General features: G+C 37.2%; 1 protein-coding gene across 5 annotated transcripts in view; it reads left to right on the top strand.

Annotated features, from left to right (window-relative positions):
* Positions 1 to 2,223: 2,223 nt before the first annotated feature.
* cbfa2t3 (CBFA2/RUNX1 partner transcriptional co-repressor 3) overlaps positions 2,224 to 25,119 on the top strand; it is a 64,580-nt gene continuing 41,684 nt past the window's right edge. For 3 of the 5 annotated variants that reach the window (XM_065261739.2, XM_065261740.2, XM_065261741.2), the window contains exon 1: positions 2,224 to 2,707. In XM_065261739.2, coding sequence (XP_065117811.1) covers positions 2,509 to 2,707 — 199 coding nt within the window. In that variant the 5' untranslated portion in view covers positions 2,224 to 2,508. Of the gene's footprint in view, positions 2,708 to 23,684; positions 24,488 to 25,119 lie in introns of those variants that run through there. The other 2 variants (XM_065261738.2, XM_065261742.2) reach the window with 2 other exon arrangements.

Raw genomic sequence — 25,119 nt, forward strand, 5'->3', positions numbered from 1 at the left:
AATAACAAAAACCCCTCTTACAAAATTAACCATGGTTTTACTACAAACAAAACCAAAAACCCATGTTTAGTAAAACATGATTTAACCCAGTGGTTTATAAACTGCCCCTACAAAATTAACCATGGTTTATTGTAGTAAAAGTGTAGTAACCATATTGATTACTATTAGCAAAATAGCATGATTATTTTGTGCTTACCATGGTTTTACTTCAGTAACCATGTTTTTTTTAAACTGTAGTAAAACCATGGTTTATTTCCGTAAGTCTGGGCGCGAAATGGTGCCAGGGGGTACCTTGATATTTTTGTCTTGTTTTCAGTAAAAATTTCTTAAAATTCTTAAATTAAGATGCTTTTCTTGATGAGCATGAGAAAATTAATCTAGTTTTAATAAATATTTAATATATTAAATAAATAAATAAATATATTAAATAAATATTTAAACTAGTTTTAATGAAAATTCATGTAGTTTTAGGAAAAGTCAGGGAGCAGCAAGGCTTTATGATTTATTTAGACAAAGTTATTGACTATGCACATTTTAAAACGGTCAAAATGACGCTTTGTTCGTAGTGTTAAAGATAATTACCACACTGCAAAAAAATTATAAAAAAAAAAAAAATCTTAGTATTTTTGTCTTGTTTTCAGTAAAAAAATACCTAACATTTCTTAAATAAAGATGCTTTTTCATGATGAGCAAAACGACCCAAGAAAATTTATGTAGTTTTTAGACCAAAAATATTAAATTTAAGTGATTTTGTGCATAAAACAATGAAAAAAACCTGCCAATGGGGTAAGCAAAAAAATCTTGAAAATTTTTCTTAAACACTAAGGGGCAGTTTCCCGGACCAGGATTAGCTTAATCCAGGACTAGGCCTTAGTTTAATTAGGAAATATAACTAGTTTTAACAAATATGCCTTACTAAAAACATTACATGTGTGCATTTTGAGGTAAAACAAAGGGCACTGATGTATTTTAAGATATGTCAGTGCAAGTTGTTTTCTGTTTGGAGAGCTCTTAAAAGTGTTTAAGTCTATGACTAGTCTAATCCCTGTCCGGGAAACCGCCCCTATATTCTAGAAAAATGTGCTTACATTGGCAGATTTTTTTTTTTTTTTGTTTTATGCACAAAATCACTTAAATTTGATATTTTTGGTCTAAAAACTAGACTTATTTTCTTGGGTCGTTTTGTTCATCAAGAAAAAGCATCTTCATTTAAGAATTTTTAGATATTTATACTGAAAACAAGACAAAAATACTAAGAAAATTTTGTCTTGAAAATAATTTTTTTCAGTGTACACAAGGGAGGGTGCACAACAAAAAGTTTGAGGACCACTGTTTTAACCAATGGTCATCAATAACACCAAATAAAGCATGGTTTCAACACTTTTACTATAATAAAACCCTGGCCTCCTAAAAACAATCGTGACACACTGGCACAACATCTGGAAAGCCTCCCACAATAGCCTAGAATTGCATGAAAATAAACACAACTGTGCTAATGCCAAATGTAAAGCATATGGGTCTGCACAGTTATTCAACAGAGCGCTTCTGAATATTAATAACATCATGATGAAATAAGCAACAAAGCCCGTCTATGTTGCAATATGCCTTCAAACTTAAGAAACAAGCTTTCAGATGGAAAGTGTTGCCTGAGGATATGTGAAGCTCTGGAGGTGTCGGAGAGGAAATCTGGGTGACAGGACTGTCCAGTAGGTACAGGAAGAGAGATTTGCCCACAGACACAGCTGGATCCGGCCAGAGGAAACATGGACACCAACTATCACGGGCTCTCGGTACTGTCTGGGGAAGCAAACACTCACATGGGGACAGGATACACAAACACTCTTACCTACACGAGGAAATAAATCATAGATTTTATGAGTAACTTTTATGCACTGTAGTGATATGTGAAATGAGTGATAACTTCCCTAAATAATATTTCAGTATAGTAATGGAGTAAAGTTACTTAAATACACTTCTTTACACCCCTAAAGGGAAGTTTTGTCAAATTTAGGTAACTTGTAAAGATAACTTGTCCCCAGTGTATAATTATGTAAACCAATGCGTACATGTGTTGCCCACTTGCTTACAATATCAGCCCACAGGCAGGCTAACCTCTCTACAACCACACCACCCTTTCCTTTAGAGATATAACCGAGAGAGAGAGACACACACACACACAGAGAGAAAGAGAAAGGGAGAGAGAGAGAGAGAGGAAGGGAGGAACATGTGCTTACTGCATGCTGCCAGCCATCATAGAAAATGTCACCGTTAACCCAGAAGCTCATAAATTTCGAAGAACAACGCCGGCATTTTTAAAAGGCTCCCTAATATTAAGAAGAAAAAGGAAAAGCTGTGGTGAGCGTTCAAAAGGAGGAAAAGTTTTGTTTTTCCACTTCCAGGAGATCTTTCCTGCGTAGTCTTACTGAATGAGGAACCTTACCCGTATCCTAAGAAGCAGCTGATCTGGGATTATAGAGGTGTGTGGAAGTCTGCAAGCACTTGGATAAGATGACTGGCGAGGTCCATGTGAAGAGACCTAACAGGTCAGGCGTAAGGAGATCCTCCTCGACCACCTCATTCTTGTCCACAGCTCTCACTGCAGCAAGCGTGCCGACCGTCACGCTGACCAGCCAAAGGATGATCCCGGATAAAAGGGCCTTGCTACGACTGCCACAGCCGGCTAACATGACCAAGAGACAAAGCACAGGTGAGCACACCGACAGTACGTGTAACCATGAAGCATTTGAGAACTTAAAACACTTCATTGCAATATGCAACAAAATATAAAAGTGAAACTTTACATTTTCCATTTTTGAAATTGCCTTTAAGCAATCGATGTCAAGGTGGTTTTTACTGTAAATCAATTCGCTCACTGTAAAAAAAATGCTAATTTTTGTAAAATCAAAAAAAATTTAAAATTTAGTTAAACAATTTTAACTTGATTTTATTAATTATGTCAACTTTTCACAAGCCAAAACTTCATATATTAGGTTGAATTGACTTGCAAAACCAAGTTGCTTTAATTCCATTCTGCAATTTTTTTACATTGCTCTCAAATGCATACAGTTGTGCTAGCAGAGTAAACACAAGGGTAGTTCACCACATTAACTAAAGATATCTCGGGTAAAAAAAATGGCTTGAATGCACTATAAGTCACTTTGGATAAAAGCATCTGCAAAATAACATCATCATTTTAAACAGTGCATCTATTGTTTTGTCATTTAAACTTTCTTTAATAAAATGTTTGGCTTGAAAAGTTTGCCTGTGCTACAATGTAAAAAGTGGGATCAACTTAAAAAACTCTTCAATTGGTAACACCTAAAAAAATTGTTTTTTTTTTCAACTTTAAGTTTTATTTTTGTATTAGTTAACTACATTAGTTAACATGAACTTATAATGAACTGCACTTATACAGCATTTATTAATCTTTGTTAATGTTAACTTGTTAACTAAAAGCTTTATTTCTATTAATTAACATTAACAAAGATGAATAAATACTGTAACAAATGCATTGTTCATGGTTTGTTCATGTTAGGTAATACATTAACTAATGTTAACTAATGAACCTTATTATATAGTGTTACCATTGAAATTTTTTTAGGTGTTACCAATTGAACCAATTTTTTAAGTTAATCCAACTTTAACTTTTTACATTGCATATTTTTCGGAAAAAAATACCATTTGCTCTGTTATTTTGTTTATTCATATGTTTTAAAGTGTAACAGGTGTGGTTTCACAAGCAGTAGCTTTTATAAAGTGTCTTAAGAGCCTTTTTACACTTGGTCACTTCATGCATTTTCTCTATCCGATCGTAAACTCCCCCCAAAACTTTTTCAAGATGAATTTAAATTCAATCGCTCAAACCACTTCAAAAGGTACATACATCTGGTTGATGAAGCCACATACGTCAGCGCTTTACTCCTCCCAAATGTAATCATGTCATTCCCACTTTAGCCGGGAGAGAGACAAACAAACAAAGACGACACACTCGTTGCTTTATGGAGCGACGACTGTATGTAAAAAAAACTTTATATAACCAATAAAATAGTCCAATGACAAACTCGATTATAAGAAAAAAGCATTGAAAAGCATTTTCTGAATCGCTTTCCCTCCTGTCATGGATCTGTAAATTACAGTATCGCACATTTACGTGGCTGAATGTAAATGGAACAGTTTTAATAAATCAGAAAGCTATCCGATCAAAGAAAACACATGTAGTGACAGGTGTAAAATTGCCCTTAGGGGGTGTGCACACCAAAGATTTTAAAGGAGACATATCTTGAAAATGTGACTTTTTCTATGTTTAAGTGCTACAATTGGGTCCCCATTGTTTCTATCAACCTAGAAAATGTGAAAACGATAAACCCAGTAACTTAGTTTTGGTAAACCATTCTCTGCAAACATTTGAAAAAATAGGTAATTGAAATTTGGCTCAACCTGTGATGTCATAACCACAGCACTGCCATTTAGTGCAGAGTTCAGCTCATTTGCATTTAAAAGGACACACCTAAAAATGGCACATTTTGCTCACACCTTCAAAGTGACAATTTTAACATGTTATAATAAATTATCTATATGGTATTTTGAGCTAAAAACTTCAAATACGTACTCTGGGGACACCAAAGATTTATTTGAAATCTTAAAAAAGTCTTGTGAAATTGTCTCCTTTAAAGGGACCATTTAACATGTCCGCTCAAAAAAAAATCAATTCATACTCCACACGCCAAACAGACGGGGGCAGTATACCTCCAGAAAAGTGAGTTGGTCTATTTTAATTTAGCAGCTGCAAATTCAGCAGCATATATCAAGTTTGATTTACATTAGCAACTAAGTTATCATTAGTCACAAAAAAAACATTCGGTCTCATTAAAATTGCAATGTTTTCCGCTACGTTTCGTGCGTCCATTTGGTGTTCATTATAATCGAAGACATTTCAAGCTTCTTAGCTAATGTTACATTTTAGCATCAGCTTGGTAGATAACGGGTGAAAACCGGATCGGATCCGTGGGTAGAGCTAACTATTAAACGTTAACAGCTAAGGATGCGCAATAATTTGCATGCGATAGTCATTGCGCTTCTCGTCAGTGAAGCCGGTTTATTGATTAAAAGTGAATCGCCATCAGCTGCTTTCAGATGGAGCCACATTTACTGCACAAAGCCGTAGTTTATGTACAAGCTGAGCATAGGTTATGGCAATGCCTATTATAAGTGAACTTCTAGCGAAATACTAACAGCATCTTACTTACCAATCGAAAAGAAAAGTTGTCATTTCGGAGTCGAACCTCATTTCTTTCATGTTCATTAGTTGTCTCCAGCGATGAAAAGCAGTGCCAGTATTTACTCTGGTTCGGTTACTTTATTTATCATATTTTATTTGTGATTCCGAGCGCGTTGTTCCCTGCAGCAAATGTTTGTGGTAGTGGTAAATGTCTCTTGCTTTAGCCATTCTTCCGCTCTCTTCCCTGAACTGAAATACGTCCGAAACCCCTATTGCAAGGCAGGAAGGCATCAAGGCATGTCCGAATCCATGGCTGTCCGAATTGCATTTCTCTGAGCTGCATTCATAAATCTTAAATCAACAAGTCAGCTGCCTTAGTTTTCGGACGCAGCGGTAGGGCTGTACTCCCACTTATTCGTGTATTGCAGTTTGGCTGGCGGTTATGTGCGTGGCCCGCATACCGCCTCCCATGGTCGAAACTGGTATTACAACACCAGTCGGGCTGTAGCTAGTAATTTAGCATGCTAATTCAGATTGATATTTCTGCAGCCCTATACCTTGTCATTTTTTTAATGACATCTTTGCCCTTATTTCTTCTCATTCTTTTGATGCGTGTAACTAATTTTTAAAAATCTTTTACCTCAATTATTACAAATGGCACCTTTAAACGCTGCTGAAAACGCCAGGCAGACGTCGACTGCCAGATTTTTTCAGATGAGCGCTTTGTTTATCAGTAGTTGTATGATGCGCCGGTTGGTTGTTGTGATGTTTATCCGCCCCTCCTTCACCGTGATTGGATGGCCATGTGAAAACTGACATTGACGAGCTGAGCTTTCCACTCAAAGTTGAATATTTTTCAACTCTCGGCGCTCAGGCTTTCAGCGCAAAAAAGTTTTGGTGTGCATGCCCCCTTAGAAGGACACATTACTGGTGTGCATCTTGAGACAAAATATAATATAAATATAACAATTGCACTGATATATTTCAAAATTTTAAAAGTTGTTTTCAGATCAAACATGCATTTAAGTCTGGGACTAGACTTTGAAACCAGGCCTACGTGTCTAGTTAGCAGCGTCTCCTGTAAATGGTCTTGATTTGCTTCCATAAAGCATTATGTACTATGAATAACAACTGGAACATGTGATCACATTGCAAACCTTTAAAATGTATATCAAAATGACCCTGTAAGGTTGTAGCTGACAACTTGAAAACCACTTGAGACCATCAGAGGAATTTTACCCTGAAGTGGCACTTTTAAAGTACACTTTGTGGCCTTGAGTTTACTTGCATCCAAAGGTAACATACAACATCACACATTACTTGCAGCTACGCTCGGCTTTCGGCAATAATGAGCTCTGTGCGTGTTTCTCTGATAAGTACAGCATAATTAGGATTAGCCATACACATCCCTGTAACTCAGTGATAAAATAGCCGAGGCGGGACGTTAAAGCGAAACGACACAGCGCTGCTATGTTTCATGTATTGCTACCTGTCCAGGTAAGAGAAGAGAAGAGAAGTGGCTGATAGGAGATGTAGTGTACAAAGTTTTCGTGTTTGGCGAAAGAGGCATCTTATGAAACAGCAAATGTAGAGCGACTCGGGCACGACTGCAACGTATGATAACCGCTTCTGTGAGGAGACAAGCAAATGCTGGATCATCTTCATACACACATGCTGCATGCACACCAGACTGCAGTTAGAAATAGCCAACCACATATATAACAAGCCGGGGGCGTCGGATCTAAACCCTGAGATTCTTGAAGCAACCAAGGGGAGAAAATGATCAAAACAAAGTGCTATCACAGGCAGCAGAGAGCTTAGCCGCGCTAATCCACAGCTATTTAAATATGTAGCTTAATGATATTTTGGTTAGCATCTCAGCACAGCTAACAGTTCTGTACTGTTTGTATGTGAAGGCCTGTTTATATCCGAGGCGAAAATTAAGACTTAATCTTTCCTCAACTTTTTACCAGCCATAACAAAGACGCAATGCCGTACAGACGCTCACAGAAATGTTTCATCAGGTGCAAAACATTAAGATCTGTTGAGATCATTTTGGTGTAAGAGACATGTTGAATAAATACACATACAGTACTGCATTCAATACCAAGCAGTGTTTATGTAAATCAAATGAAAAATTTACTATTGTATTAAAGTTAGGATGATACTTTGGAAGAGACATCTTTGAAGAGAGTAAGCAGTAGAGAAAAAGAGACATAGGTTTACCTCACTTTAGGGTAAAAAAAAGTATTATGGGGTTTTTGAACACCACAATGTAATACCATTGTATAATTTGCATGGCTTGAAGAGACGTATATGAATACGGCATGCAGCCGAATAGATAAAATATCACCATTTGATAGTATGTACAGTATTGTGCAAAAGTCACTGCCAGCACTACTGTTTTGAAGCTGTAATGATATAATACTTATTTATATTATATATAATATCATTTATTTTTGACTTTCTTTATTGGGAGAACAAAAAATACAGGAAATATGTATACAATTTTTTTTTTTTAAATGTTAATAACAAAATGGCTTCTTCTGGCAAAAGTCATTATTTAGTGTCATCTTTCTTGACTAAGGATGTTTCATTTCAGTTAAATTTTCTGATTATCTTTTGAGTGATAATATTATAATCGGTCATAAATTCTTACCTTCAGTTAACGGTTAAAGGATTAGTAAAAAAAAATCCAGATAATTTACTCACCACAATGTCATCCAAAATGTTGATGTCTTTCTTTGTTCAGTCGAGAAGAATTGATGTTTTTTGAAAAAAACATTCCAGGATTTTTCACATTTTAATGGACTTCAATGGACCCCAACATTTAATACTTAACTCAACACTTAACAGTTTTTTTCAATGGAGTTTCAAAGGACTCTAAACGACCCCAAACGAGGCATAAGGGTCTTATCTATCTTTTAAACCATCCTGGAATTTAATCCTGGAATGTTTTCTTCAAAAAACATAATGGGTTGGTTTCACGGACAGGGATTAGCTTAAACCAGGACTAGGCCTTAGTTTAATTAGGAAATATAACTAGTTTTAACAAACATGCCTTACTGAAAACATTACTTGTGTGCATTTTGGGGCAAAACAAAGGGCACTGATGTATTTTAAGATATGTCACTGCAAGTTGTTTTCAGTTTGGACAGCTCTAACATTTATTTTAGTCTAGGACTAGTCTAATCCCTGTTCGGGAAACCACCCCAATTTGTTCTCGACTGAACAAAGAAAGACATCAACATTTTGGATGACATAGTGGCGAGTAAATTATCTGGATGTTTTTTTTTTTTTAAGAAAATGAACTAATCCTTTAACCGGTCAATATAAATATCCCTACTCTTGAGTCTTGTGAGGAGTCCTGAATATTAGAATTAGAATTTAGATTTAGGTTTCATTTAAATTAGATTTCATTTCATTTAGGTTTAAGAGATCCTGCAGGTGCTTTTACTTAAGAGTAAGAGGAGATCACAATAAATACTCGACACTTTAACACCGAGGTCTTCAACCGTTATCAAGTCAAGTACCCCTTAATGGATAGAGAGGAGGAGCATGGACCCCCAGGACATATATCAAATTAAGACTGGATTTACTTTGTTATGATGGTTACGTTACAAAAATGATATACACAGTGACATACTGTATTGTCATTTTTTTAAGATGTTAGGGCCGTTTCCCGGACAGGGTTTGTATTAATCCAGAACTAGGACCTTAGTTATATTGGGACATTTAAGTTGTTTTTACAAACATACCTTACACAAAACATTACTGCACTGATATGTTTTAAGATATGTCAGTGCAAACTGTTAGGATAGCTCAAATATGCAATTTAGTCTAGGACTAGGCTTAAGACCTGTCTGAAAAACGCCCCTCAATGTGGAAACTTTATTAATCATGTTTTAATGTTTATTATTAGCCTATTTACTGATTTTTTCTTTGATGCCCAATTCAATTTGTCAAAAAATACAAAATAATAAATTTGAAGGACCCCCTGTAATATCACCACGGACCCCCAATGGGCCAGACACACTGTTGAAGACCCATGCTTTAGTTTAAAGATAAATAATTATATATGGTCATTATACAATTGCACAAAGATCTACTGTAATAGTGGCAGACTTGTGCAAAGTACTGTATGTGTGAATGTAGCATTTATTAGACAGTAGAAGACAAGGAGAAATGGAGACAAAGCGAGAGAGAGAGAGAGAGAAAGAGAGAGTTAGAACAGTTATCCTTCCTATTTCCTCTGCACCAGCTTTGCGGTCTCGACGAAGAACAGATGTTCACAACTTGATACTGCACATCAACCCCCTCTGCCTGCTATCTTCAGTCCCAGCCTGCCAACTGCCTGAACACACACAAACCCAAAGTCAAGGTTTAACTATCAACACGCACACCTGCGAGGGCACAGATGTGCAAATGAATACGCAACGATTTCTAGATTTCACAACATCGCAAGTGTGAAGAGGTCACACATAGGCAAGAACACTCGCAAACGCAATCTCTTTAATATTTCAACTGTTTCTCCAAGACAGCAATGGTAATGAATAAAGAGAGAATGGAGACCTCCATTTCAGCTCAGTAATCCCAAATGTGTGTCCTGTAATTGCAGAAGTGATGTCCCAGATTTGCATAAAACCAAAGTCTGCTCTGTAAAACAGATGCTATCCACATTCATTTATATCATTTATAAACTAAAAAAGCATGAAATGTCAGCTATGCAAGGGATTTTAGGAGAAACATCTGAGAAAATGATAATTGGAAAGACACTGAGAGCATTATAATAGTGCAACATATGAGCAAGAAAAAAAAATTGAATTAAGAACAAATTAAGACGCTTTAAAGGAATAGTCTACTCATTTTCAATATTAAAATATGTTATTACCTTAACTAAGAACTGTTGAATCATCCCTCTATCATCTGTGTGTGTGCACGTAAGCGCTGGGGCGCGCTGCGACGCTACGATAGCATTTAGCTTAGCCCCATTCATTCAATGCTGCCATTTAGAGATAAAGTTAGAAGTGACCAAACACATCAACGTTTTTCCTATTTAAGACGAGTAGTTATACGAGCAAGTTTGGTGGTACAAAATAAAACATAGCGCTTTTCTAAGCGGATTTAAAAGAGTAACTATATTTTATGGCGTAATAGCACTTTTGGGAGTACTTCGACTTGGCGCAGTAACACTCTCCCTCTCCCATTATGAGAGTGAGAAGGGGAGCGGACTTTTCAGGCGAGTCGAAGTACTCCCAAAAGTGCTATTAAGCCATAAAATATAGTTCCTCTTTTAAATCCGCTTAGAAAAGCGCTACTTTTTATTTTGTACCACCAAACTTGCTCGTATAACTACTCGTCTTAAATAGGAAAAACGTTGATGTGTTTGGTCACTTCTAACTTTATCTCTAAATGGCAGCATTGAATGAATGGGGCTAAGCTAAATGCTATCGTATCGTCGCAGCGCGCTCCAGCGCTTACGTGCACACACACAGATGATAGAGGGATGATTCAACAGTTCTTAGTTAAGGTAATAACATATTTTAATATTGAAAATGAGTAGACTATTCCTTTAAGCTTTCTTGTTTATAAAAGAAGACATCGTAATACATCTGAAGATTCAAAGTTAGAAGTTACGAATAACAGACGGATCAATATCTCAAGTTTATACTGAGAACTGGCATGCGTACACTGCTTGTTCATTTGCAAAACGATCACCAAGATCCCAAAAAGCCTTGCAATTGCTTACTGCACGCTATTAGAATTTACGTTCTCATAGTCTAAGACCAGTTTTAATACTTAAAAACTGTTATTTGCTTTAGGATGTCATTTAATATACAGTGTTGGGGAAAGTTACTTTTAAAAGTAATGCATAACAATATTAAGTTACTCCCTAAAAAAAGTAACTAATTGTGTTAGTTACTTTTCATGGAAAGTAATGCTTACGTTACTTTTAAGTTACTTTTTCGTTACTTTTTCTTACATGGCTGAGGCTTGATCTCTTTCAGGCCTTGCAAGTGTTTTAAATGATCGCAAAAATGTCAAGCTCTGGCCTGCCATCTCAGTTTTTGACTCAAACTGTTCCCGCTGAGGCGCACATAGATTGTGTAATTCTACGTTAATATGTTCAGTTTAATTTAGTACATTATTTTATTTTTAAATTGAATGAATTAAAATGAAAAGTAACTCTATTAAAAAGTAACTCAAATATTAATGTGTACACTTATAAAGTAATGCGTTACTTTATTTGTTACTTCAGAAAAGTAATATTATTAAGCAATGCACGTTACTTGTAATGCGTTACCCACAACACTGTTAAATATATAGCTTTCTTCATGTTTTTGTCTATTTTTAAACCATGGACGCTTGAAGTTGGAGTTAAGCCCGATTTATAGTCGTGCATAAGCTCTACGCCGTAGGTTATCCGTAGCCTGTGCGTAGCTCTGCGTAGCCTGACGTGCACCTCACAAAATTTTTAACAGCGCGTCAGATCTACGCGGATTGCAAGCGCTGTGATTGGTCCACCGAACCTCTCCCGTCAGGTAAAAAAACTGCGTCATAGGTATTTCCGTTTGCGACGGTGAAAACAAAGATGAGCCAAGTTGAGGAGTAATTTAACTCAAACTGCAACCAAAGTCGCTGTTTATGTACTTCCATCATTGCTGGTCTTCTCAAATCATACACAACAAGTTGCTGTTTCTTCTTCGTTTGTGGGTTAACTTGCCAAGCTTCTTCTTCTTTGATGGTCGCGCTGCTACTGTGGATACTGCCTACCAGCGGTCTGCGCATGTGTTTGCACATCGACGCAGACGACGACGACGACGCAAAAGTATAAATGAAAACCGACGTGGAACCTACGCCGTCGCGGCTACGCCGTAGGACCCAGAGTCGTATAATAAAAGAGTTACGAAACGCTTTGATCTCGCCGCCGCGCGGTCACGTGATTCATGTAACGTTCTACAGTTCCAAACCAAGCAGGGCTGTCAATCTGTTTGCATAGGTTTTCAGCTATTTTAGGTAAATATTAGCTTGTAATGTGAATTGATCACTAGACTTACTATGTTTATAACGTTTTTTTACTAGGTAGTGATGGAAATACAGTTAATGGTGATAACTGTGGTTATCTATACCAACTACAGCAACACAGTTTATCTATTATTTTTGTAGCAAAAATATGGCTATATAAATGGATATCAAACTGCTAAAAACTTAATTCCTACACTTTTACTATATTAAAATCACAAAAAAGATCGCCAACGCAGTTATTTGTAACAGTGAAGCATAACAGAAACACACTAAATTCATATTTAATTGTATTTATAGTACACATTAAATGTTAATATAATTATACGTGATTTTCGAGGATACATCACTCGTATTACTTACCAAATACAATGAAACACATAGCAGCATTGTGAAGCAGTGTGACTTTCTTATAAGGCATTTAGCTTTTCGCTGTTGCCCCCTAGTGTTACTCGTAATATATAAAAAAAGATAAGTATAAAGTAGATGGCCACCAGTAATAAAATATTAAACCATTAAATCTATATTATTCACAAATTATACATAACTCATTAAAATATAAAAAATTTACTAGTTATTATTAACGATAATCATTACCTACAGCAGAGTTCATAAAATATCACTGTTGACTATATTCATAAAATGTCTGAAAATGTAAATAGAAACGGTAATTTCATCGATTTACCAGCAGGTGCCATTGAAATGAATGGGCTTCAGTGCTGCGTTTGTAACTATTCGTCACTCCATGACACGCTGTTACTTCCGCATTCCATTCTTACAATGGACGTCTATGTGAGTATTGTAACTCTCTTATTATACGACTCTGTTAGGACCTACGCAAAACTATAACGAGCCCTTTAGAATTGGGTTTGGATGTCATTTTAAGTAACAAAAAGTTTTTCTAACCCCAAACTCAAGCGACAATGGTAAAAAAAAAAAGGAAACCAATACATAAAACGACACTTAAAGATGCGCCGTAAGTAAACTGGCATATAATATGCACGTAAAATGGGAATTTGGCGTATGTATTGCATGACTTTTCATACTGTGTGCTATTTATACGCACTTCATGAGAATGGGCAGGTAAATAATATATCAAAAATATATTTATCAATAGTAATTTGTGCTGCAAAGGACTTTATTTGGACTTTAAAAGGCGATTTTCTCAATATTTAGATTTTTTTGCACCCTCAGATTCCAGATTTTCAAATCGTTGTATCTGAAATATTGTCCTATCCAAACAAACCGTACATCAATGAAAAGCCTATTTATTTAGCTTTTAGATGATGTATAAATCTCAATAAAATAATTTACCCTTATGGTTTTGTGGTCCAGGGTCATATTTAGTCGTCTTTTTAATCGTGTACGCTTCCTGTTTATTTATTTTTTGCTAAATGAACATAGGCATGGGCCGGTATGAGATGAGCATGTGGCGGTATGATAATCGTACGCAAAAAATTTTTTTTACACGGTTTTGCGGTATTGGTATTGTTATTGTAACACTTAAATGTCTTATTTTCAAATGTCTGCATATAAAAACATCAACTTTTCAACTGGACACAATACATTTTATTTTTAAGCAACGTTTATGCCAGGTAAAAATAAAGCCTTTAAATCATGATATTCTTTCAAAAATATGTTATTGAAATGTAAACATGTATTCAATTAGATGATTTAATTCATTGTGTAAATACTGTTCATACCATGAAAACGGTATCACAGAACATTTTAGTGGTTTTAAAAACCTTGACTCTTTAAAACCTCGGTATACCTTGAAACCGGTAACCGGCCCATGTCTAAATCATTGCTGAATGATGATGTATTAGCATTTCTTGTCTTTTTAATGCATTTTATATAATTTTTTTCTATTCTAATCCTAATTCTCCATACACTGCAAAAAATAAATTTCTTACTTAGTATTTTTGTCTTGTTTTCAGTAGAAATATCTAAAAATTCTTAAATTAAGATGTTTTTTCTTGATGAGCAAAATGACCTAAGTAAATAAGTCTAGTTTTAAGACAAAAAATATACAATTTAAGTGAAATTGTCCTTAAAACAAGCAAAATTATCTGCCAATGGGGTGAGAAAAAAAAAGTGTGAAATAAGATTTCTTTTTTCTTAAACACTTAATTCAAGTAAAATTTTCTTACCCCATTGGCAGATATTTTTGCTTGTTTTAAGCACAAATTCACTTAAATTGTATTTTTTTTTTTCTAAAAACTAGTATTATTTTCTTAGGTCATTTTGCTCATCAAGAAAATACATCTTGATTTAAGAATTTTTAGATATTTCTACTGAAAACAAGACAAAAATGCTAAGTAAGAAAGTCATTTTTTGCAGTGTAAACCTATGTTGCAACAATGCACAAATATGCAAAGCACTATAGAAATAAAATGTGAATTTTAGAAAAATGAGAAAAATCACTGAAATAGTCTTAATGTAATTTTTCGGTGAATTATGGAGATCTCAAGAGCACAAACCGGTCAAACACTCGTTTACATTCATGCAGAAAGACAGATGTTGCCGGAGCAGCCAGCTGTCAATCAAATATAATCAAACCACCCGAGATTTCGCGACGGGACGTTCGGTCACCACGGTATTACTGTGAGTTTTTGGTCAATATACAGTACTTGCCTCCCTCTTTTTCAGCAAAGTGAAAGAGTCTGCAGGTGTGATTGTTAAGTGCTTAAGCATGCTTAAGTGCATGGCGCAATAATCTGTTGCGCTGTGCTGCATTTCAAAATGCACTTCATTATCTCGCTCTCATACGCTGTCCTACTTCCTGTCCTGTCTCACATCCTCTCTCTCGTGCTTTTCTCTTCTCTCACCCTGTTGAGAAACGACAACCTCCGCACACACACACGCACATTTCTTTCCACCTTATTTAATCTCTGCGATTCAGGACTGCGATAGCGGTGAAGAAACGCAGAGACGATGCTTCTGCAATGCGCCTCTCGGTGTAAAATTGGACGACTCCATTCCCCGTTCCACTGCCTGTGGCCACCTTCTCATTAGATAAACTCCCTCACCGAGCGGCAGTGCTTAAAATAACTTTCATTTACTGCAGTCTGTAAGGGTGACTCAACAGGGCCACTGAATACCGGAGCTTCAGTGAGAGAGGACAAAGACGGCGAACAAAAGAGCTGTGTTTCTGTCCGCCAGCACCCGGCCTTATCTCTTCCCAGCACTCTGGATGGCGACTGCAGCCACAGGAAAGGATTTATAATGTGCCAGTGAAAAAAAGAAGATCTCCAGACCTCCCTCCCTCAAACCGTTTCCCTTTGCTTTCTCTCGAGCTGTATTTCAGCATCCGCCGAGACAGTCATTTCCATACGGACACAATGAGCCCGATCAGACACGAGCATCTCTCCTCTTCTTCTTCATCAGATGGAGAAACACTGACAAGGACGTTTTAATGCCACTAGGTGAAGGTCGATGCATGAGGGGTGGTGTAGGTACAGAGATAGCAACTTATAATAGGAGAGGTTTGAAAAGCCATCGCTCAGAAGTGCATGGACAGCGGCACTGTAGTCACATCAACAAAGGCCTAAATGAAGTTTGAAAGATCTGTCAGGCTCTTACATTGACAGGCTGTCGACCAGCTTAGCCTCATGAGAGCATCACGCTGTCAATCAAACTGTTGTTGTGATGATAAGAATCCCTCTTGCTCCAGTCAGTATACGGACAGATATGCAGTCTATGTATGCAAACCCCAAAGCATTGATCCCAAAAAATTGCTAGAATGTAAATTTTGTCATTGATCCCAGGATCAATCCCAGGATGGGGAACTAGTAACATTGCCGGGATCAGTCCCGTAACACATCCTGTGTGAACAAAAGGAAAAATGCTGTAAGGGTTGTGTCGTAGTGTTGTTGCAATGACACGGTTATCGTGCAACTCTTACTCGGGCTTTTACAGTCTGCAAACTGGAATGAAGCAGAGATCAGGGAGCTTCTTACTATCAGAGCTGAAGCTGAGATCATTCGGCAGCTTAAACGGTACACAATGTGTTTGTTTATGGTCACATGCGGAAAAAGTGTGGTTTCTCAAGAGAGGTACGCAGATCATAAGCAAACTTAAGATGCAGTGGAAAACATTACAATTACATTACACGTCACACCTTGATGTCAAGCATCTTTACAAGATGTGTGTGAACGCACACACAAATTCCAGAATATACCTGGCAATGTGAATGAAGCAAAATCAATCGATCCCGGGACGCATGATCCATGTATTTTCCGGAATCTCTGTGTGAAAAGCGCTGTAAAGGCCATTACTGTACAGTACATAACTAATCTGCATTTAAAGGTGCAGTGTGTACATTTTAGCGCCATCTAGTGGTGAGACTGCGAATTGCAACCAACAGCTCAGTCCACTGCTCACCCCTCGCTTTTGCAGAAGCTACGGTAGCTGCCACCAGACAAACATGTCATTAATGGAGGCAACTTAGCAAAAAAGGTTTGTCCGTTAAGGGCTTCTGTAGAAACATGGCGGCACAAAATGGCGACTTCCACATAAGGGGACCCTTGGTTTATGTAGATAAAAATGTCTCATTCTAAGATAATAATAACATAACGGGTCATTATAAAAAGGTCTTTATACACCCCTGATAATATTGTTTTGTATATTATTTTGCATTTCTGTCAAGAGATCCTTTTAAAAATTACACACTGCACCTTTAAATGTGATTTATAATAGGTTGATACAAATATTTTACAAGCCTCTAACCAGTGTTGTTGTCAATACCAACTTATTTGAGTCCGGGTCCAGATCCAGCTTTAGGGCGTTTTCACATTAGCACTTTTGGTGCGCACCCGGGTTCGATTGACATCAGAGTTCGGTACATTTGGATGATGTGAACGCTGTCTTCCGAACTCGGGTGCGCACCCGCGAAACGTACTCGAGTCTGCTTAAAAAGGGTGGTCTGGGGTTCGTTTCATGTGAACTCCAGATCGGTTCGCTGCTAATGTGAGCGCAATCGTACCAAATCGCGGAAGTGAACCACTGTTAATTACGTATTATATGGAATGTCCCACCAAAACAGACGTGTGTGTTTGTGTGCGTGCACTTACCTTGACCACAAAATGCATATCATGCTTGCTTGAGTTGTGTTCTTATTTTTTTAAACCTTTGGTTTTGTTTTCAAAGAAATAATACAGAAACGCACTTTCGTCTGTCCTCCGCAAACATACTAAAGTCGCTTCGATGACAACGCGGTCTGTCCGCCGACGTCAATTTTTGCGGAGTCATTCAGAAATCATCTCTCTGCTTGCAGTTAGTCAATCACACTTGTCGTCTTCTCGTTTACAGCGGTTGCCAAGCAACATGAGAACGCGCCGGCTGCAGCTTGATGATGCAAGCGTACCGCGGTTCGGATGCAAAAATAAAGATGTGAACACAGTCCATGGGGGGCATGGGGAGGGGGGAGCAATCGAACTCGGGTTCGGACCAGGCAATCGCACCAAATGTGAAACCGTCCTTATTTGGACTCAGACTTCACACTCTCTTGTCTTGGACTTGACTCGGACTTAAACGACTAAAACCACCAAAAAACGAGAGCCTAGCCTAACATAAGCACTAAACCAAACACTAAAATCTGATTGGCTGTAAGAAAAATTGTCTCAGTTCGTGTAAAATTATATAAAAACTGTGTTCAGAGTTTGTCACAGCACAGAAAAATGTGTTTTAACCACCCAACAAAATTTAAATGATAAAAATCTGAAAAGTAAATAAAATGAATACAAGTGCATTCTCTACTCTCAAACGCTGGGGGCGTGTCCACTGTCAGGGCTGAAGCCACGCCCACTCGTGAAAAAGCTGCTGTCTCTCCCAACTTTCAAATATCGCTACAACCTGAATGGATGTTTGCAATGTGTTAGGGGCGGGGCTTAAAAGCAAATAATCCTGAACACAGAAATGTGGAAAATGTTTAACGGCGTAACTCCACATTCCCATACTACACAGTTCAAAGTCTAAGGTGTTTCAGCAATACATTTATAATGTGTTTAGAAACAATTCTCTGAAATGACCTTACACTTTAAAGGGGACATATCATGAAAATCAGACTTTTTCATGTTTAAGTGCTATAATTGGGTCCCCAGTGCTTATATCAAACTATAAAATGTATAAAACTATAAACCATTCTCTGCAAGCATGTGAAAAAATAGATCACTGAAATGTGGCTCCCCCTGTGATGTCATAAGGGGATAATACCACCCCTTAATCTGCACTATCCAACCACGGCACTGCAGAGATCAGCTCATTTGCATTTTAAAGGACAGACCCAAAAATTGCACATTTTTGCTCACACCTGCAAAGTGTCAATTTTAACATGTTATAATAAATTATCTGTGGGGTATTTTGAGCCAAAACTTCATATACATACCCTGGGGACACCAAAGATTTATTTGACATCTTAAAAAAACCTTGTGAAATGTTCCCTTTAAGCACTGAGCAAGAGCAAGACAGTACACTAGCATCCCTGTATAACCCCAGCGCAGACCTGCATTATGTTGTAAACTGTATTCTGACGCGTAACGTGTGCAGGCGAACTTGTGTAGCCATAAATGTTTACGAGCGTGAAGTATTTCACAGGCCCAACACAACCATTCATTTCCACCCTCTCTATAGTCATAGTTTCTCAATGGTATACGTTCACACACACACACAGACACACAGACAGTAGTAGGAGTGTGTAAGGCAGCATGTGTGGCCAGAGCAGGGCCAGCCGTGGTAAGACAGGCAGGGCTATAACTTCCCACCAGGGAAGAAGGCCATAAACACTCCATCAAACCCCAGGACAAGCGGCCATCTATCTGTCTGACAACCAGGGGCTCAGCCTGTAGTAGACTGTGCTCTGTTGAAAGATGTAAGTTTCAGGTATATGCTCAGGTAGCTCTTCATGGATTTGTAGAGTTAGGGCCAGATTTACTAAATGAGCAAATTAGCACAAAAGCGCAATCCAAAAAAGCACAGATGGGAGTGGTAATATCTGTGGGTTATTTACTAAAACGGCGCAAATTAAATAATACAGGCGCAACAGCTGATTTCCATAATGACCAACGCAGTCTACTAAGAGCAGCGCAAATAAGTTCAGGGTCGCATATAAGCAGAGCTGATGAGGTGCAGGTGATCAACTAATGCCTAATGCATAATGAAAGTAGTCCCCTTGGTAACTTTTAACTCTTTCCCCGCCATTGACGAGATATCTCGTCAATTAAGAGAAAACGCCATTAACAAGATATCTCGTCAATTAAGAGAAAATGATTCCCCACCAATGACGATATTTTACCAGGTGGCGCAACTTTTTAAACCCGGAAGTATTGCCCAATGGCAAGCTGCTGCATGTCCGTGTCTGTTTTAAAGATCGCTCTGAATGGGATCTCTGAAAAGTCCATCACAAAAATGGAATTATCTCTGCTTTTTGCTCAAAGTGTGGTGTTTTTGCAGAAACCTACCCATATTCAAAAGCTGATTACAAAAGAACCACTGAAGGTAGGATGAAACGGTTTTTTTGTTTGAAAGTAGAGGGTCTGTTCTTTCATTTGGTTTATTGTATGTTTATATATTTAAAGAAGAACATTTTCTGGAAGGCATTAAACTTTGGTGAAAATCATGAAAAACCTGGCGCTGGCTGGCAACTTTTTTAAAAAACGCTGGCGGTGAAAGAGTTAATAGCAGGGGACTATTTTCGGGCACTGCGTAATATCATTGCGCCTCCTGCAGCCATGGTACAGCAGCAAAGACCTTGATTATTACGCTGGAATGAAAGTACAGTTCCTAGCCATATCCTTTCGGCCTAGTAAATCGCAACTTTAAATTTTCCGTCGGTCTTAGTACACGATGCAACTGCAGAAGAGTCAAGTTTTAAATAGGAAAAACATTGCAATGCTTTGGTTATTTTAGAGCGATGCTAATGGTCTAATCAGATTCAATGGATTATGCTAAGCTATGCTAAAAGTGGTAGAGCCAGACCTGGAGGTCAGCTGAATGGATTCCAAAATTGTAAAAATCAAATGTTTAACTCTGTGGGAGCTAGAAAATTTGCATATTTTCAAAAAAAGTGGCGTGTCCCTTTAAGCTACGTTTCCCCACTGACCACCCTAACATCTCTAAACAGCCCAAAAGCTTCAGGATCACGGTCAGCCCTCACATGACATGACCTTAGTCTCTTCTCATGGGCTCACAGTCTGATTATCCATGACTCTGAATTGCTGACCTGACACGTAAGGAAAGTTCAGTGTTTCAGGTCAGACAGCATCCTGGTGTTTCACACATGATTAGCTGGAAACGTTTGCCCTTGCAAGAACAGCTTAAGACTGACACTTGAGTTAATGTAGAAAACCCCTGATATATTTGGGCAGAGATTGCACGTCCACATATCAGTATGACGGATTAAGAATTACGAGTGTAGAGGACAGTCATACAGGATTTATTTAAAGTCTCAAAGTAGTAGCCCCTACAAGAAAAGAGGAGTACGGACCGGTGCAATGAAGTGTGCAAGATTTCTCAAGGCTGAGAGTTTTGATCTACTGTAGTTGTAAATATTATCAAGATCAATTCACTTTACACACAGTGGTACACACCGTTTCTCACACGCCTCCTGCATTAGAGCATCATGGACATGTTAGTATCCATGTTGGACTTTTAACTTTCCAATTTCAATTCATCAGATAGTGCATAATGATGATACTTGAATAAATCTGTGATGCATCAAATGTTTTCCTTGTGTTGACTGGCGGCACGCTGTACAAATGATGAGACTAAATAAGGTGTACACGGCTGCTTCTTTCTCCAAGGTCAGTACAGCGCTTGTCATGCTTGTTTACACGTCTTTTACATCTCATCGTCTCTGAGCAATGGGTGAGACAGGCAGATGCGAGTATCTCATGGGCTCACCTGCAGTCGCTCTGCAAAACCAAGTCAGACTGCTGCTGAATGGCTAGCAGGTGCGGTGATGGTTAAACAGTCAAAAATGATGAAATCAACTGAACAAAACAGAAGGGAGGGAGGTTTGGATAAAAAGCCTGTCTATTTTTTTATAGAAGCAGCTGTATTTACTAGAAAATTTTGCCAAGACCCCGGTAGGAGACATATTCTGCACTTATGCCCAATCCGCAAGAGGAAAAGTCATATTCATATTCAAATACAAGCTTTAAATGTGTGTGGAAATGCCATCTCATATCCATATTCATAGCCGGTGTACAAATGGTGCATGTGGCTCTCTGAATCACTGATGTAACTGCTCTGCTATTCAGTTCGAGTGTAATTGGACCACCGCAGACGTTACTTCTTAAAATAGATAAAATGATAAGTAAAAAAAAGAGTGTAGGTTTTCCACAACTAATAAACAGCTTCTAAGACGTTTTTGCTCTAAAAGGTATTTGGACATTTGCATTAGATAACCAGTGTTGGGTGTTAGTTACTGTAATTTAATTTACTTTTTCCTTGAAAAAGTAAAGTAAGGGATTACTCTTATTACGGTGTATGAACTGTAGAATAATTATATACTAGTCAACATTTGAAGTGGATCAAAAAAGTTTATTAAAGTTGTCCTAAGACAAGAACGGGTATTAGGGATTGGTTTTATGTAAACTTTTATGAATGGTTTTGATCCACTTCGAATGTTGACTAGTGTATATAAAACAATGGTGGATTTAAAATAAAAAAGTAAAGTCTAAGGTTAAAATGCATTTCTGTGTATCCTTCTCACTTTAAAACCTTTTGGTGAGTTAATAAGAATAATGGTAACACTCTACTGTAGTTTTCAATTTACATTATTAACTGGTTGGTTATTAGCATTTATACCACGAAGCTGTTGAATGCTTTATTCTGATTGGCAGAGAAATGCTCCATGGGTGTTGATTATTTTTCAATAACCGCACACCTAACCTTTAAAATGTCTTAAAAATAGGCAACAGAGCATATTTTTGGTAACCGTGGTATAAGAGGAATAATTGACTGTGGTCCTTTGAATTATTAGAAAATAATGCATACCGCGGTGTAACGGCACAACGCATAACCACCTTGGGTGTGCATTATTTTGTTATAATTCAATGGCCCATCGTCAATTCCTAAGTATTGGGAATTGTTATTGTCATTATTCCTTAATAATATTACTGAAATATTGGCTGTTTATTAATACTTAAAAAGCACATATTAATGCCAGATTATGCAAAACCTTATTCTACATCCTTAATCCTTAATCTAATTCCTACCAATATTTAAACTTAACAATTACTTTACTAAGTATTAATAAGCAGTAATTAGAGTATATTGAGGCAAAAGCAGTTAGTAGTTAGTTAACAGTGAGAATTAGACTTTAAAAAGTGTGACTAGAATAATTAATGTATTTTTATATGATTTATTTGAGCCGTTTCAAGCATATCTTTGTATCATTTGCTAAATAGGATTAAGAAAGTATGAGTAATAAGTAATTAAAACAATTTTGGAGAGAGTAATTTGTACAGTAATTTAATTACATGATTGAAGATATAATTAATAGCTAGTAATTAATTATTTTTTGAGTAACTTACCCAACACAAAATAACATTTCTGTAAAGATACAGAAATGCACTTTCCAATCAAAACATTTAGCAAAACGAAAATCTCCATACAATGTGATGAACTATACCTATGTTTTTATTCTGTAAGGGGGATTAAAAATAATTTTTCACATTCCTAAGCCATTTCTATTTATTTCTATGCAGGATTATGACTTTTGTATTATCTAATGCAATTTAATTCAGTCAATATTAAGGGTGTAAACCCTCTGTATAAAATTTGTTTAATTTAAAACACGACAATATCAATTCCCAAAGGTAAAGACGATTGAACATTAAACAACAATCTATGGGACAGGATGTATAAATGAAGCAAAACAAAATTAATTTTGAAAATGAAATGCTCATTTTGTAGTTATGATCCAACAAACATCACATCTCTCATCTGAATGCTCTCGATCGGGTTTCGGGCACCAGATGCGTGGCTGTCAATCGCTTAATGAACTCGAGAGTTTGCGCGCGTCAGTGACGCTTCACAGCTGATACGGGGAAACAGCGGCCCCTGGGGGCCCTCGGAGGAACCGCAGGCAGAAACGCGTTCACTGCCAGAGCCGGACCATCAATACGGCTCTCAGGAGAATAAACCTGACATTTTTATCAGGGACACTGCTTATGATCCCTTAAGAATTGAGAGAATGCTGGGCACATCCTAATTATGTTAATAGCGGGTCTATTAAAAATGTGATATGAATTATATTAGGAATCGTCGATATCTGAGGGACTACGGCAGAATGGAGCAGCGAGGGAGGCAGGCTGTCAGCTCGTGGCTCTGAGAAGCTGTCAGAGAGAGAGAGAGAGAGAGAGAGAGAGAGAGAGAGAGAGAGAGAGAGAGAGAGAGAGAGAGAGAGAGAGAGAGAGAGAGAGAGGTTAGGAGCGCAGAAGAACGCATCTCCTCTCCAGATGGTGTTTTAAACGCAGACAGAAGGGTCATTAGACAGCACACCAGCTTCCAAACCAACACAAAAATAAACCAAAAACCGAGATGATGCGCGAAGAAACAGCACAGAATGCGTAACATCAGTTAGCAGGGAACGCGAATAATGTTTTTAACGGAGCGATTTTTCGAGTCGGGAGTTTAGGAGTATTAACGGGAAGATCTCCGAAGGACTCCGTATTCGACTCGCTTCTGGAGACGAGGACTTAAAGGGATTTACCAGAGACAAACAGTCTTCACTGCACTTCTGCTTGGTGAACCGAGGATCGATGACGATCATAAAAATCTAATTTCTTCGATACGTGAACTCGTGGAGGAATATAAAAACACATTGTGATTATTGTGTGTGTGTGTGTGTGAAATCAAAGCAAACTTTTTCTCTCTCAGTGCGTTTTGATGAAGAAATTTGTAAGGACGTTTTGACGTTTAAAAGGAACGTGATACCAAAGTCTCTCTACTTTAATACTGAAGCTCCGCTTTCTACGATATTTTTTTCAATTTCTTGAAACTGAATTACCTCAGAATTTTACGTCAAACCAACATCGCGTGCAATCCAAAGGAGTTCAGGACTGTCTTTTCTATAAAAGCGCTTTGATAAACTACATATTTATGATTATCCGTCATTTTGGAAAGTATTTTTATCAATGAGGATCGAGGCGTAATAATCGCCGCTGATTTCTGTATTTATTTTGGATTATTTTTTATTTATTTTTGCTACAAACACCCCAGTTTGACTTCGACCTTTACAAAGTAAGTGTTTTTGGTCTTTTTTACATAGTGTTTGTTTAATATCAATGTTTATTTCTGGAGTAGGCTATGCTGGACTGTTCCGACGATGCTTTCAACACAGGACAGGTGTACAGTAGCTATAGAAATTAAATAAGTTAAGTAACGCAAACATATTATTAGTTTTGTTACGATGTAAATTGATATGCTAGATATAAATATGTTTTTTTTAAACAAAACTATATCAAATTAGTAAAACAAATATTAATTTCTGTCAAACAAATGTAGGCAATTTCGAAATAAATCGTAGCGTACTGTATATACAAATTATAATAACGATTTCACGTCAATCGATACAATTACTATTATTAAAACATCTAGTTATCACTTAAGAAAATTGCTTATATTTAATTTTCCTTATTTTTAACACTTTTGTTATAAAAATTATTTCCAAAAAGCACTTATGTCAAAATTTTGTCAAAACATTGAAACCTCTGAATTTTAACTTTTGAGAAACTATCAAATCCTGTACAGTAACTATAGGTTTGGTATTGTCCCACTGCATCTATTGTTTCATATTTTTAAAGACAAGCATGCCATATTTAACTTGGATTAAGATCTCCTCTAATTAAACTGTTTTCATTATGAAGAAATAA

Source organism: Paramisgurnus dabryanus, chromosome 2 (genome assembly GCF_030506205.2).
Source record: "Paramisgurnus dabryanus chromosome 2, PD_genome_1.1, whole genome shotgun sequence".
Classification (NCBI taxonomy): Eukaryota; Metazoa; Chordata; class Actinopteri; order Cypriniformes; family Cobitidae; genus Paramisgurnus; species Paramisgurnus dabryanus.